The 16,387-nt window shown below is 40.6% G+C and overlaps 1 protein-coding gene across 13 annotated transcripts in view; it reads right to left on the minus strand.

Moving 5' to 3' along the window:
* Positions 1–16,387, minus strand: part of LOC103975259 (glycine--tRNA ligase, chloroplastic/mitochondrial 2) — a 59,664-nt gene that overhangs the window by 8,482 nt on the left and 34,795 nt on the right. For all 13 annotated transcript variants that reach the window (XR_010494491.1, XR_010494493.1, XR_010494492.1 and 10 more), the window contains 6 exons: positions 16,268–16,354; positions 12,173–12,247; positions 12,011–12,069; positions 10,860–10,953; positions 10,564–10,782; positions 1,978–2,072 (listed from right to left, as the gene is read on the minus strand). Coding sequence is in view for 7 of the 13 variants with exons in the window: in XM_065139594.1 (XP_064995666.1) it covers positions 1,978–2,072; positions 10,564–10,782; positions 10,860–10,953; positions 12,011–12,069; positions 12,173–12,247; positions 16,268–16,354 (629 nt within the window). In the remaining 6 variants the exon portion in view is untranslated. The remainder of the gene's footprint in view (positions 1–1,977; positions 2,073–10,563; positions 10,783–10,859; positions 10,954–12,010; positions 12,070–12,172; positions 12,248–16,267; positions 16,355–16,387) is intronic.

A 16,387-nucleotide genomic window follows, 5' to 3' on the forward strand; every position in this document is an offset into this window, starting at 1 on the left:
TATAAAAAGGGAGTGTGAGAGAGAGAGAATAAAAAAGAAGAAAAGTACAAACGAGACAACTACTTCAAAAAAATTTAAAAAAAAGGTACTGGTTATGGATAGTAAACGTACTGCTCAATGCAATTTGGTACTAGTTTGTTTACTGCATAGGTAAACCCAATATGATGAGGTTATTGGATGGTACAACCGATATCTATCCTAAATGAACAATATCACCCAATTTGCATCCTGATGGTCTGGCAGATTAGCAAGTACCATTTCATACCAATTGATACTGGCAGTATTTTAAACCTTAATTCCAACTCATGCTCTTCTATTCAGTATTCTCACAAGACCATGATATCTGTCAATTCTGATTTTAAAATCTGTTACTCCCTCCAAATTGTACTGAATATTATCCTACCTCTTACTAGTTACTAAGACTCTTGCTATTAGGCATATCACTTGCCTCCATTGGTAGCAAAACAAAAGTAACTTACCTTCCTTTTAAACCAGCCAAGCAACAAACATGGAACACATAGGGTACATAATATGAAAGAGTAAAATGTGCATTACTTTAATTACAAGAATTAATGTTTTCTTTGGGTCTCTACCTCAAGAGCTAGCTTATGCAACAATTTCTTTTAGCACCACTGTTTCTAACTCCAACTTTTGGAGTTTAACATCACCCACAGGTTCATTTCAGAATGTTCTTGAAATACTTTAGACTGTTGCATTAAGTTCACAATTCCATATTGTACCAGTCAAGACTCGGACCGGTAGCATACTGATGCACCAAGTGTTTGTATACCAGTACATATTGAGTTTCAAAAAAAAAAATCTAAAAAACGACTGAACAAAAGAAACTGCTCAGCACAGAGCCTATACCTCCCCATACCGAGCAGTATCGTACCTATATGATACCAACCCTGTACCGCTTAGTTTACCCTGATGCATGTCCGGGGAACCTGTTGAACCAGTAAATACCATCCCTCTGCAAACTATGTTACAGTAATCCTTGCAAAAATGTTCTCTTAAATTTAAAATGTCTTTTGCTGTTGAAAAATGGTTTCAGTATGTAGGTTGAACTTTAAATTCTTAGTGATTCTTCATCTCCATAACCATCACAAAGCCCACAACTGCTGCTTCTAGGAATTATCTGCTGGCAAGTCCATTGCTATGAAAACATGTGTTATCTGAAAAATGAATAAATTGAGACAATATTTCTCCGGTGTCAAAGGCAATATTTAACCAAAATGACACACTAAACAGATGAGCCAGGAATAATATGCCCTCTAAACTCTCAGAGTAATATGAAATAGGAGTACCAAATCTGAAACGCTACATTTTATCCCTATAATGTAATTCCAATTTTTCATCAAATAGCCACACAAGCATAAATTACCATTTCAATTGTCAGTAATGCTTAAGTACTAGTATCCCTAAATAGTTAAGAAGTAACTAAAATGAGAAAGAATTCATCTGAGTATGAAGTTCATTTGCTATTGTACTGGACACGGTCTGATGTACAATGGAAAGTATATATTGCTGTATATAGGTGCATAATTGTCTCTCATAGATGGCAAAACTTTGTTTTTCTTTTTATTTAAATTCATAGTATATCTATAACTAGTACAGAGAAGCAACACAAATTAAACACATTGGTGTTTTAAAGTTTAAACATAAACTAATTTTCCAAACATCAGAAGATTAGAGAGGATAAAGTGGGTCATGCAGCATACAAATATTAATCTTAGAGAAGGAGAGATGAGGCAGTAAAACTCAGGCAAAAAACTAAAATTAATATATGGAAATATAAAAGGTAGATAATTTAAGGAAAAATCATTTAGGTGGGATCAAGCACATCAAATGACAAATTAGCAGCTTGATTTTTATTTCACTTTTGAAGATCAAAGTTCTGCAACTAACTTGATATACACAATATGACTAATAACAATCATATGATGAACAGTTGAACAGTGACTGAGGATAACCTACCGATCAGCAATGGCCAAAACAATTCCAGCATCAGATTTTGGAAGTATGTCTCCAGAGAATCTTGGAAGTGTGATTTCGAAAAGGGCTTCAGCAATCTTTGGAAATGAAAGTCAGTAAGTAGAAGTCATGGTAATATGTAATTGCTTGTAAAGCTTATCCATGCTATTATTAATAAGCAAGAAAACAAAAATTATACTTGAGTTATATTATCAGTTACTAAAAGAAACATTTTCAGCCTCTCTAATTACTGAAGCTGTTCAAAAATGAAAAAAATGCAGTCATATTTTTCGTTTTTATTTATTCAGTTAAAAAACTAGTGAACAATTTTGAACTTAAAACATATGATGTGGCATTCATCCTGACCCTTTTAAAATATTTTGAATGATTGGTGTAACACCATGATTCTATATTTCAGGCATTGGACCCATGCCGGTCTATGGTCAGATCATTATAGGTCTAGTATATTAGGAAGTACTGAGATTGTATGTTGGACCATGGTATAAAGAAAGGGGTGGAGGGGAGGAAGAGGAGGAGAGAAGAGTATGTGGCGCAAAAGAGGAGAAGGAGAAGGGAAGGAGGTAGAGAAGTAAGAGGAGGGGAGGAGGAGGCAGCAGTAGTGGTGGTGGAGGTGAAGGAAGGAATACTGATTTGATAGCGACTGCTGTGTCATGCACTTAGCTGGTTTCGCTTGAGCCATATGGTTATTCATCCACAAACGGTCAGCCTCCTCGTAATCTCATGTCGTGGATTAAGATAAAACAGCTGGTACAGGGTTTGTACTGCCTGGTGCACTCGATATAAGGTTAGTACTGCCTGGTATGTTCAGTACAGGGTGGAAGCTATTTCTTTTTTCAGTTTTCTAAACCTTTTTTGGGGTTTCTCTAAGACTTGGTGCGTACTGACATATCAACACTGTACCTGTATGAACTGATATGGTATGGGTCCAAGTCCTGATCAGTCCGTTACCAGTACGCAAAATTGAAAACCTTGCTTCATACTATCTTAGACAGTTCTTTGTTCTATCATCTATCATATCTCCACCTAATTGTTCATAAAAGAAAAAAAAAATTTATCTTTTCTAGTAACACATCTACTTCAACATTCTCATCTCAACAACATTTTTGTGCATCTTACTTAATCATCCAATTCTTATATCAGTAAAGCATGACTATTCTAACAACTATCTTATTATCTTATTAATTTTTTCCAAGCCAAAAGCAACATAAAAGGGGTAAAGGAGAAACACCCATTCTAACTCTAAATATGCTAATCCTTCTTTCATATACTTGGATTCATCTTCAAGCCTCTTAAATCATGTTATAACTCTTTGATGATTTTGGAGGCAAGGATTATCCATACTAACTGGAACTTACCAGTACGACCAGAAAATGGGATGTTACTGCCCACAGCCCTACCAAACCAGGCTTGTTGCCTGAATTTAATAAATAAAACAGGGAGGATCGGGCAGTTGAATGCTATATTTTATTGTTTATATTTTTTAATGCCAAATGTTTTTCCCTTTTGTTTTTCCTCCCTTGCTTATCTCTCCCTTTCTCTCGTCACTTTCCCCTCCACTTCTTTCTCTTATCGCTTTGTCGCCTCACCATTATTGCTCCGCTGCCTTGCCATTGCTACCCTGCTATAATGCTGTTTCACCACCATTCACTCACCGCTTTGTAACGGACAAACTTCTAAACAAGATGTTGGATGTAATGCTTATGTCTGTCCGTTGTCTTTTGGCATGTTCATGCCTTGTACAGAATGTAAAGGGGCGGTCGAAGGCTTAATAGTCCCATTTTAGTTGGGTTGGTGGCCTCCTTAGGCTTGTAAATAAAGGTTGTGTCATGTGGACACGTGCGAGAGCTTTTCGGTCTGTAATGGACCATTTTACCCTTTGTTGTGCAACTATTCAGAGCTTGTAAAGTCTGTTTGTAATTTGCATTGTCTATGAAGTGTTTTTCGGACATGTTTGCTTGTGGATCCCGATTGAGGCGTTCTCTTTAACCCGTTCTCTCTTTTGTTGGTCCTAAGGGACAATGGGAGGCTTCGGGGAGGCTGACCTTTGCGGACGGACGCGCGAGGGTGCCGCACGCCTTAGGCAAAACCAGCTAAGGTCGTGACATTATGGTATCAGAGCGGGACAAGCACTCATAGAAACACTTGACATGCAAACGTGGGGGACCTAGCGGGGCTGCGTTGAGGGCAGTCAGCACACGCGCGACCGTTTGAGGGAAAACGGGCATGGAGATGTAGGGAAAAGAGTCGCTCAGAGGAGCGGGCATCTGAGATTGGCATTTAGAGGAATGGCCAACCCTTCGCGCAAGAGGCACCACGAGAACAGGCAAGCTTGGAAGAATTTGGAGCGCACAAAGGTCGGGATGGCTGAGTTTGAGCTACGGCTCAACGTTGACAACTTTACTTGATGGTGCTCAAGGCAAGCGAGGCGCTTGGCAAAGGACGAGACCATGCAAAGTGGAATGAGTTGCTCAGCGACCGAAAGAGTTGTGCAAAGCTCACAGAGGTGAGGGGAATTGCTAACTCGAAGAATTCGGTACTCATGCATGGGCTTGTATGCGGACGATGGATTGTTAGTGGCCATCCCAAGGCGGTCGAGACTCGGCGCTATGGAGCATTGAAACTTTCTCTTCGACATGCGAAGGATACGTCCGGAGGAGGCTGAAGTGTGCAACGAGTTCAGCATGTTGCTAGGCCTTGAGGGGTGCAGCGGTGGCTGTATTGACGTGGAGGCGCAATCTAGCAAGTGCGTTTGCAAGAGGCAGAACAATGCACGGTTTGTTCAGCAGATCGGAGTAGTCCAAGGGGATGGTGGTCTCCGAAACGAAGAGAGATGTTGCTCCAACGGGACAGTTATCCAGGAGGGATAAGTCTCAGCTCTCCAGAGGGAGAATCATGTGAGACGAACTTCACATGTTGAGGAGGAGTACCTCACAAACAACAACTCCACGAAGCTCGATGGACTGAGCAAGCGGCGAGGAGTCGTCGCATGATCTCGCTTGAGAGAATGCATTGGTGGATGCATTGCGAGATCAAGTGGGGGAGCGACCCAAAGCAACTCAAATGGAGGCACACTTGGAGTTGATATGGAGATCGGACTCAAGGGAGGGCTGACCCGTGGAATGGTGGGCGCGAGGGCCACCATCGACTCAATGCAAAAACGAGGAGCGGAGCAACTTGGGTGTAACTTGGCGAAGTACCCAAGCCGCATGAAGGGAGCCAGCATAGAAGTTGGAACATGGAGCAGAGGCACAGCGCTTTCCCTAGACAGAGGTCAAGGACATGAACTCTTGCAGAGGCAGGAGTAGAATCATGCTGTTCCCTGGGTCCTTCATTCTGACAGAGCGGACTCATCTTGCATGGTGCCAAAGACGAAGGGAGCTTCGGGGCACATGCACCTTATCTCGGAGGAGCATTCGATGGAGGAACTAAGGCGACTCAATTTGCGAAGGCGAAGTTGAGTTCAGAAGGCCTTAGCACGGGGCAAGAGGACACAGAGGCGGGTACTCTTGAAGAATATGCCACAGTGTTGCCATTTGAGTTGCTATGAAGGAAGCAGTGCGCAGCGGAGATGTTGGGAAATCATAAGGGGGCGACATCATATGCGTAGCGGAAGAACAAGAAAACAAAAATCCCCGATTCCCAAAAAGATGTTCATCGTCGTGCGAAGATTGGTGCGCAAAATCCGCAAAAACACAAAACTGCGTATAGAGATTGTGTTACCTAGGGAGATCGTATATCCCTGTTTCCTTGCAGATCCTTAGGAGAGGGTGAAGGAGGTCAAGCGTCCTCCTCTCTAGCGGTGATCCACACAGCAGGGTTGCGACGACGCTCCTCAAAACTCCAGGCCTACTCTGAGGTGGAGAGGGAGAGGAGAATAGGAAGGGCAAGCAAAGACTCTAGCCTATGAGGCTGTGAATCCCTCCTATTTATAGAGATCCCGTGTCAAAACCCTAATGGGTCCTTTCCCTAGTGGGTATTGGATCTGCATCCAATAAGACAAGGGCTCCGTCGGATATCTCATATCCGAACCTCTACTCATCGCAATGCCTACCATATGTGTGTGACCCTCTAGGCCCAATATCGAGCTGGCCGTGAGTCATACCTGTCAGAACTCCTTCTAACTAAGTGAATTATTATCTCTGTAATAATTCACTCGACTCATCGACTACGGAAGTACTAGGCCACTACGCCGTAGTCCCCAGACGATACAGGGGAATCCAATCCATTGGACCTGTCTGTCCTCAGTTACCATGTACCTATAGTCCCTCATCCATCTAATATCCCAGAGACCGTATATCGAGCATGGTGCTGTCAGACCCATACGGTTTCTTCTCGAGTCTCGCTCTAATCGGATTCTCCCGGAGAACTCTTTCTCTCTCAACCCGAATGACCCTGGCCAGGGATTTGTCTGAGCAAGAACACATGGGATATTCCTCTCATGATACCGAGAGTGGATGATCCTCTATCGACACTCAATAGCCCTCGTAAGGTCGACTACCACTCCCAATGACCAGCTGTACTAGATCTGGGAACAGCCAAACCTATAAGTCTGGTATCAAAGAGTGGAGCACTCATACAGGACATCCTTGGTGTCTCAAGTCTAAGAACCAGATACACCACTAGGACTACGGAATCGTTGTCTGACAATAAGGCATCATCAACCATCCAGCATTCCGTAAGCGGATCAATCAGTGAACTCATTCTCCAATGAGCACCTGTATTGTATCCCTAGTGTCCCTACACGAGCAGCTATGAGACCAGCTGCATCCATCATATGGACGGGTATACAGCACACCAGTCTATCCGGTTATCACGATGTCCCTCTCGAGTAACCTATGACCGGGATTATTTAGGATATGTGTTTAAAGGTGAATCGATCTCATTATCGTGATCTCATCACGATCCGATTCCCATTGCACAAATCCAAGGACATCACAATATATATGCATTTATGCAATAGTTATAAAGTGATATACGCCAAAATATAATAAGCAAAAAGATTCTGTATCAAGTCACACGTGCCATCACTCACGTGATTGGCTTGCTGGGCACTTATGACTAGCAGGAGATTGTGCTGGTAGGGGCAGAGGCCCAGGATCCAGGCAATGGTGCACAAATTACAGCGAAGTCGGTGGACTTCGAGAGCTACTAGGCGACGGACTGTCCTAGAGCGATGCTTCATCTAGGTGTGACCCAAGAGTGGGTGGATGAAGGTCGATTGCCAAAGGAGCGAACAAAATCGAAGGTGGAGGAGACCCTGCGATGTATTGGCAGAGGCCACACATGGAGGGTTCACAATTCGAGTTTATTCCACAAGGATCAGAATGCAATGGAGATGTCACCAGGAGGCGACATGGTGCAGCGGATCGTGGTGGAACAGTTCGTGGCAATACGACACACACGACATAGTCCCGGGAGGGACTAGATCATATGGAGGTATGATCGGGAGCTACTGGGAGCTCCGCTTTGGTGAACAACTCGACGGCAAGAAGGGCTATGGATTCAAGGAGTGAAGGCCATGGTACCGCAGAGGCGGGTCTTCCGGGCGTGCACCGAATTTTGCATCGGATGAAAACCTTGGTCATCAGCATATGGGGGCTGGGTTCCACCAAGGGAAAAGTTCGAATGCAAGTACCAGTGAGTCCCATGAGAGGGACTTGATCATGCAGAGGTATGATCGAAGCAGCTGGAGAGTTGGACTGCTCCAGAGCTCATATTCGCTTAAGGGAGCCCGACAAGTCAGAGGACAAGGTCGAGTAAGCGAACGTTGCTACCAAGGAAGCTAAGGAGAACAGAATCGGTGCAAACCCTACAATGTGATGGCAGAGGCCATGCATGGGAGTTGCAGTCTGTCTTTCTATCGACCAAACAGACTGCTTGGAGAACACAGAGGTGTTGAAGCAGGAGGTCGAAAAGGGCGAGGAAGCGACGACGAGTCCAGAGGGACTTAGCTACCCAAAATCAAGCATCAGTTAGAATGGAGGTGGACTCAGAGGAGTGCCACGGAGACATCTCTACTGATTGTGAAGGAAAGGGATACAGAGGCGAGGCGATGGATAGTAGGGCCATGGGCATGGCAGCGCCATGGTACCGCAGAGGCGGGACTTCCGTGCAAGTCATTGATCCCTTGCTCTCACGGAGGGAGAGCGCTTGGTCGTGAAAGGGGCCGAGGAGGTGGAGCATGCAGAGGCAATCTCCAAGTACCGAGACAAGGCTGAAGGGCAGAGGCCAAGAAACTTCGTAAGACCGGTGTCAACAAGTTTCTCATCAAGATAGCCGTAAGTGAAGGACTTCGGGTCATGCAAGAGTGCACGACCAATGAACGAAGCAAGCAGTACGCGGTGCTGTACCTTTGCTACTCAGTGGAGTAGGCGGCAGGGTTGATGGAGAAGACGGTACAATCCCAGAGGCGACCTCATCTATCAGAGAATTACTCCAAGTTGGGGTGAAAACTTCCTGCATTCCAGAAGTTCAATGGCATTGAGAAGGTGAATCACAGTAGCTAACTCAACGCAAGGAGTGCAAACACTTCAAGTGCTTCAGAAGTGTGAGCAAAGAGCAGGTGAAGGCCAGTAACCAGCTCGATGCATGAAGTACAACCTCGAGGAGGCGGGCGAAGTCAAGTAACCTTTGCCTTCTCAACTCTTAAGAGAATGGGCGAAACCGAGTACCCCAATTCTCTTATCTATCCAGCAGAGGAGCTCTGCACAAGTTCAAAGACCCTTCGAAGATAATGAAAGACAACAGTTGTCAAATCCTCACCAACGGTGATCAGTGCTACTGAGAGTAGATTGTCCGCCTCATTTCCCAACGAAATGCCAATCGAAAGCGGTAGTGATGCGAACCTACTTGGATGTGACAACTAAGTGAAAGAAGAGTCAATGAGCAGATTTTGTGGAGGAAGGACCCAAAACTTCAGAAGTTTGCGAGGCGATGCTCGTTAAAGCTCCAACAAGCATCCACCCAGTTCAAGCAGCATGTGGAAATTTTGAGAGACTGGCGCACTAAGGATGGTCTTTTCCTTCATTTGGTGGATCCGCAGGAATCAACGAGGATCAATACAACTCAGCCAACCCCACACCAGAGTCAGAGTCATTGGCGAGTTGAAGCAGCATGGCGGATCAAAGGTTCGACTACTCAGAAACAGCAGCGGAGAGCAGCTGGGAGCCAGGAGGCGCATTGCAGCTGGAGCGGAAGATTGAAGACTCAGCAAAGGCGAAGAGTTGTAGTGTTCACAAAGGCTTCGACGAGGACGTCGAAGGGATAAGTGGGGGAGAATGTAACGGACAAACTTCTAAACAAGATGTTGGATGTAATGCTTATGTCTGTCCGTTGTCTTTTGGCATGTTCATGCCTTGTACAGAATGTAAAGGGGCGGCTGAAGGCTTAATAGTCCCATTTTAGTTGGGTTGGTGGCCTCCTTAGGCTTGTAAATAAAGGTTGTGTCATGTGGACACGTACGAGAGCTTTTCGGTCTGTAATGGACCATTTTACCCTTTGTTGTGCAACTATTCAGAGCTTGTAAAGTCTGTTTGTAATTTGCATTGTCTATGAAGTATTTTTCGGACATGTTTGCTTGTGGATCCCGATTGAGGCGTTCTCTTTAACCCGTTCTCTCTTTTGTTGGTCCTAAGGGACAATGGGAGGCTTCGGGGAGGCTGACCTTTGCGGACGGACGCGCGAGGGTGCCGCACGCCTTAGGCAAAACCAGCTAAGGTCGTGACAGCTTGCCACTTCCCCTCTGCTATGCCTCCTCCTCCTCCTCTGCTTCTCTTCCATTGCCTCCTCCATCTTCACTTCCCTATCCTATGCTCTGCCTCCTTCACCCTCCTATGTCTCATTCTCCTCTCTTCTTTCACTTATTCTTTTTGGTCTATGAAGACTGGTATGACGGCTGATCATGTGTTGGTATATCGATATATATTGGATGCACATTGGTTTGACCACTGACCAATGGATCGAAACTTAAGACCTTGGTTAGAGGTCATTGATTACCATCATTAGAGTTGGTGTTTGTAGAATATTATTTTCAAGGTAAGGATCCCTTGTGGCCAAAGAATTCAAGTTCTCCTTTCTATAATTCCATGATCCAGAGGAGTTGTTTTGTGATGATGTCTGAAATAGGAATCAACACAAGATGCATAATACAACACACCAAGGTTTGCCGTGCCATGGTATACCGCCCGGTACGGGCAGTATGTATTGGTCCAACAAGTAGTATTTTCCATCTATTGATAGTGGCTAAGAAGCACAGGGAGAGGGTAGATTGTCGGCTTTAGCCAAGATGGTGGGCAGTGTGGTGGTTTGAGCAACCAGAACAAACAAAATGAATTCTCGCAAATGTATAGTGGCTCAACAAATGAAGTCCATTCTCTTCTGTTTCATGATTCATTATCAATTAGTCTCACCCTACAAAATAGGACTAGTGTGTATCAGCTAGTGATCTATCATCTCTATAAAGAGTTTTAGGTCATCAATAAGCATGTTGCTACTCTTACTGCAACAACAACACTAATAATAGGGGATAAGGAAAAAAAAGATGCATGTGCTAGATGCTTGTCTGTGTACCTGATCAGGATACCCATCCCTTAGAGCATAATGGCGTGCCATTATTCCAGATAGTGAAGTGAATTCTGTCACGATAGAAGATGCAAGATCAGACATGGCAAGGGCTGCAGCATCTTCGACAATCATAAGCACCCTCTCGTCAAAGCCAAGAGCAAGAGTTAACTTCCCAACAGTTCTTTGGATGCGTGACACCTTGTCTAGCATTGTTCCAAGCTTTTCCTAGATAACTTCAATGTCACCAAATTGAAAAGCAAACCTTAAAATGATATTATTATTATAAGAAATCGATCACTTACATGAAAAAGAATTCCACTTAGAAGGCCTCGAAATTCAGAAAATTTCTTCCGCGTGTCCATTTTATAGAAAAATTTAGCATCTTCGTAACGAGCTCTGATAAAACCAAAAATTGTATTTTTTGGTAGAACAAAAGGTTGAAATTTAATAGAAAGGTTAATAAAGCTCATGTACAGATCAGAAAAGCACAAATATGGACTGAGCAGCATCACTATTGAATCACAGGTAAAGCTTATATTAGTACAGAACCAAACAGGAAAGCCTTGATACAAGGAAGGTTAACTGATTTTGCAAAAAGATATTATGGCTTACAACAACTTTAACTCTGCTTCCAGAATTGTCAAGTTCTCATAGAAAAAGAAAGATTTTATTTGTTAATCTAAAACTAAAGATTTGGAGATCAAGACAAGCAACCAGCAAGCACTCAAATAACAATTCAGATTTGAGTTTGACACAAATTTAACTTAGAAGTTACAGAGACAAATAAGAAGACAACCTGTACAAGTGATATGATGCTAAGATCAGTAACTATAACTAGCTAAAAGAAATAAGAGACCACCAGGATTTAAAAAAGAGGCAAGAATAAGAGAAGCGGTAATCAGCAAAATTTTCAATTATTTCTTCAAACGATATCACATACAAGACCAAAAGCATTGCATATGTGTGTTTTTATTATATAGATACTCAAGTTAGCAGTAGATTCTCAGGACTTTAATTTGAGTTATGATAGAAAATATATCATTTCCAGTTTGGACAAACAACAGATGGAAAACATCACATTAGATTTAAACAAACAATTAACTAAAACTTAAAAAACAAATCCAGAATTAGGCTGAAAGAAAACTCCAGTACATAATCATAACATTACAAAAAATGAACCAAAAATGAGCTGTGTTATATACCAAATCACATTATATAACATTTGCTTTTGTGATTGTCTATGTTGATGCAAAATTAAACATGTTTTTTTCTTCTCCAAAATCAGTTAAAAGCACAGCTCCAGAGGTTCCTGCCAATGCAAGATCTAGGAAAGATTAATGTTCATTACCTTGCCCTTATATCAAACAGTTCCCATGGTTTTCTCGAAATTGATACAAGTATAAATTAGTTTAATTAATATTTCACAACAATATCGCAAGGGACTGAATCTAACCGTAGTACAGCTTCATTGCCTTTCTGAACTACTCGTTCATTGATTATTCCATTTGCAACCTACAAGAACCACAAATTAGAGTATGATACAGAAAATAGAAAAGGGAAAGGCATAAATGGGTTACACTGCAATATACGATTAAGGATCTATAAGAGGTCTAACAGCGATAAAAAATGGCATCAAATTTCCAGTATGCTTGTTGATCAAAGGAAAATACTTCTGATGCTTCTGCATAACCTGCATGATAAAATCCAAATCATCAAATTAAATCATATGATTATAATTGTTTCAAATTAAGAAAAATCATTTTCTTGCTAAAAGATTTCTTGAAGAGTTGTATAAGTTCTTGATGTACAAATCACATTCATTATTGTTGTAGCAATATAATACCTTGAACTATAAATTGTTGTAGAAGTTCTTGACTTATGAGGACTATATTGAAGAGGTAGATTAAGAAAATTGGGACGAAGATGGCCTGCCATCTTTGAAACTCTTAAGTTTTGTGTTCAAAATCTCTGTGCATTCATTCTCAAGTTGGCTACCAAATGTAAAGCTGTGAGACTTACTTCACACACAAGGAACATCTCTTGGTGGGTGCACAATTCTACATAATGTTTAATCATATCTAACAGTGCCAAGAGACAAACTAAAGTTTAAAAAAAGTTAAAAAAGGTAACTTCACGGGGTTAAAAATCAAGAGAGAGAGAGAAGAGTTTTGTTAGAGAAACGATATTAAATATTTCACTTTCGCAAATGTAAAGCTATGAGACTTACTTGACACACAAGGAATCATGTTCCAATCTCTTGGTGGGTGCACAATTCTACATAATGTTTAATCATATCTAACAGTGCCAAGAGACAAATTAAAGTTTAAAAAAATCATCTCTTTTGAAGTCATGGTAGACAATAGGGATAAACTCAAACATAGAAATATGTGTAAATGTGCCCTTCTCTATGCAAGGTAATAACTTCAGTAATGATTCATATGCAATAACCAACAAAGGTATAAATAAGCATCTAGGATTTTATTGGCTAACCAAAGGTAGTTAACAATAATAACCAGGAATCGAAAATGTGGTAACGGCATTACAGTGGCAGGCAATCTACACAACTAAAAGCAAAGAAGACATTCACTATTAAACATGTGAGCCTCCAACGCTTCCTGAAGCATGATCCTCTATGGACTTTAAACTAATGGAAAAATCCTACATTGGTCTAGGCGTCTAGCAATTTAGCACCATTGCAATCGGTAACGCTGTTCAGTAGGACAAAAGTTTATGTTGACCAAGTTTTTAACATTCGATTGGATCCATCCATAGTGGCCAGTATTTGCCAGCTCGATAACAAACTAGTACTCAGACACTAATTCTTCCCAATACTGGCTCATACTAGGTGACGCACGATATGCTTATTGTACCAACCAGGCCAACATACTGTCAAGTGTTCAAAGTAGTGCACAAGCTATACCAGGTATTATTGCCTTATTCCCACACCTCTATGACCTTTTTTCCACAGGTTTTAACACAATTTCACCTTTTTCTTCTACCATTACCTTTCATCCTCCTTTTTTATTTTCTTTAATTTTATCAATGAAGTTTGGATTTCAAACTCTTCTTTCTTGCTACAGCATATTTTTTTCTCAGTGAAGCTTGTAAGTTTCCCCAAATCAAGATTATTATTATTTTTTGGTCGGGTTGAAGTAAAAAAGAGGCTGCAGATAAGCAAAAATTATAATCTGATACACACCTCAAAGGAGGAGAGTAGGCACTTAACCAAGATGTGTTCTTTCTCCATATCATTTCTTGAAGATGCGACACTCTGATAACTAGGAATCTTCATATGGCAGCATCAATTTGTCAAAAATTATAACATTTTGAATTTACAATAACGATTAAATGTTGGTCTGTTGTACATTTCTGCTTGATACTTATATATCAATATAGTTATGACATTGCCATTAATGTTCACCTGTTGCTTGCCCTTCACAAGGTCAATAATTGATTAGAGCCAAATGTCATATTTGAAGCTCTTGCTATTAGCATGGCAAAGGATTAATCATTTGATGATCACTTATCTATCTGTTATCTTATAAAAGTGGTATTAATTAATTTATTAACACTTATTATCTTTAGGGATATAAGTTCTAAAAGGCTACTAGCACATTTAGTACAAATACTACAATTTCTTACCAATACAACATGGACCATGCTATCACAAAATTTCAAATATAATTTCTTCACAGTATATTAAATTACAGATATTATTAAAATGTATTTACATTGTACAATAATACCTACAATATGGAGAGTATGCATCTCACATGAAGATAATTGTTGTGTGGGTCCAATCGTGGAACACATTATCTAGTAGTTACAGGTGTTGGTCCACATTGGGCTCTGCCTCAATTGGAGGGTCAATCATGCATTGAACATCCTTTGGGAGGGTTGACCAAGAGTAGGAAATGATCTATTCTACTATATACAGATGGTGTTCATGCATCTTTCAATTCTATTGACACCTAACTATGCAGATGAGACACAAGTCATGCTATTCTAGATACATACTTCAACCCATAAACTATTGAAGTATTATTACAAAAACAAACTCAGTTTTTCCCCTCAATGTCTCTCAATGATCTCTCCTATCCTCTAGTATTCTCATGTAGAGTATGACATTTACGCAAATTAAGCAACGTTGGATAAGAGGTAAACCATCTCACCATAAGATCACATTCTGTTTACTACTCTCTTGATTTTCAGAGCACATCGCTCCATGGAGAAAAGAATGGTTACTAAATTTTTTTAAAGCATTTCCATTAAAATCTGATATTATCTTAGAGTTGTTGCATCACATGTTTGTTATCATTAAATTGAAATATGTAAAAGGATTTTAAAACAGACCATATCAATCAGCATAGACCAGTAAGCTTATGATAACCCTCCCACCCCATGATCCCATCTTCCTCATCCAAGTCCTCTTCTTTCTGTACTTCCTTTCACTATTGACTCACAATCTCTCTCACCCTCAGCAATTCACATTTCAGAAATCTGTCTCTGGTTTCAAGCGAATCAAGCTTCAATATCAAGAAATCACCTTAGTTCTTAGATAAAGCAAGGTAAGTCCAAAGCTAAAATTCAAATTTTTGCTTAGATTTTGTTGAATAAAGCTTCTTGGTGCTTTCTACAGGTTAAGCTCAAGATTTCATTATTAGATTTTGGCTTTTTTATACATTTATGAGTCAATGTTAATTGTTGAAAAGTGGCTGAACCCACATAAATCTAGTGTAAATCTATTTGACTCTAAGCTGGATCTACTTGGACCTGATCAAGATTTACAAAAGTCCGAGCAAACTTTTCAAATCTGGACAAGAGCTATTCAGATCCATCCAAGATTTATTCAGATATGGCAAAGAAAAGTTCAGATTTAACCGAAATCCGTTTAGAATCTAGGCTAGGTTCGCACAGATCAGACTGAATCCATGCTAGATCCCTATAGATCCGACCTATATCCACACAGGTCTACCACTCAACAGCTGGTGCAACCCGATTTCCTTAACCCTATGTGCTCAAACCTTCCTTGCCCCAGCAACCTAAATTGACATCCATAGTGATTAACTACCATCCCAGTTGTATTTAAAGACCAAAACGTCATGACTCTTGCTACTTTACCTCAAATGTCACTGGAGTAACATAATTCATGCATTCCTCATAATTAAAATCTTGATATATTATCAAGTCACATTGAAGATTTTGACCTACCATTTGCAACATGATGATCCATTTGGTGGTAGCAGCCATTAGAAAGACAACAAGTACTTTTAATTTTTAACTATGTATTTACAAGGATATGCTTGTGATACATTTATCATGTGTCCACTCAGTACTTTTCAAGTATTTTAGTTTTTACAACTGTTTTCTTACTATATGGCTTACAATAGATCTTAAAATCATAGTTTGATTCATTATTGAGCATATATATATATATATATATATATAATATTTTTCTCAGTTTAGATAGGCCCGAAACCAGTTCAGCTAGTACCACCCCATATCAACAGACAAAATGGGCTGGCACCATCACCATATAGGTCTAATTGAGGACTGATATAAAACTGAACTAAGCTTTTAATCATCAAAAACATATGAAAAGATATCAGAAAATAAGAAACAAATCCCTATTGCATGTGGGAAATCATAATAAAAACAATTAAACAAGAGAGATTGCATCACAGTACTTGTAGAAAATGTCATGGCATACCATAATCAATATATCTTTTGGGAGATCCAAGAAGGATTCATCAAATCTACCAAGTATGGCAACAGGAGCCTCCACAAGATTTACAACCTAGTTATAATCATTATAAATTTTTCAATATCA

The sequence above is a fragment of the Musa acuminata genome, chromosome BXJ3-2 (genome assembly GCF_036884655.1).
Source record: "Musa acuminata AAA Group cultivar baxijiao chromosome BXJ3-2, Cavendish_Baxijiao_AAA, whole genome shotgun sequence".
NCBI lineage: Eukaryota > Viridiplantae > Streptophyta > Magnoliopsida > Zingiberales > Musaceae > Musa > Musa acuminata.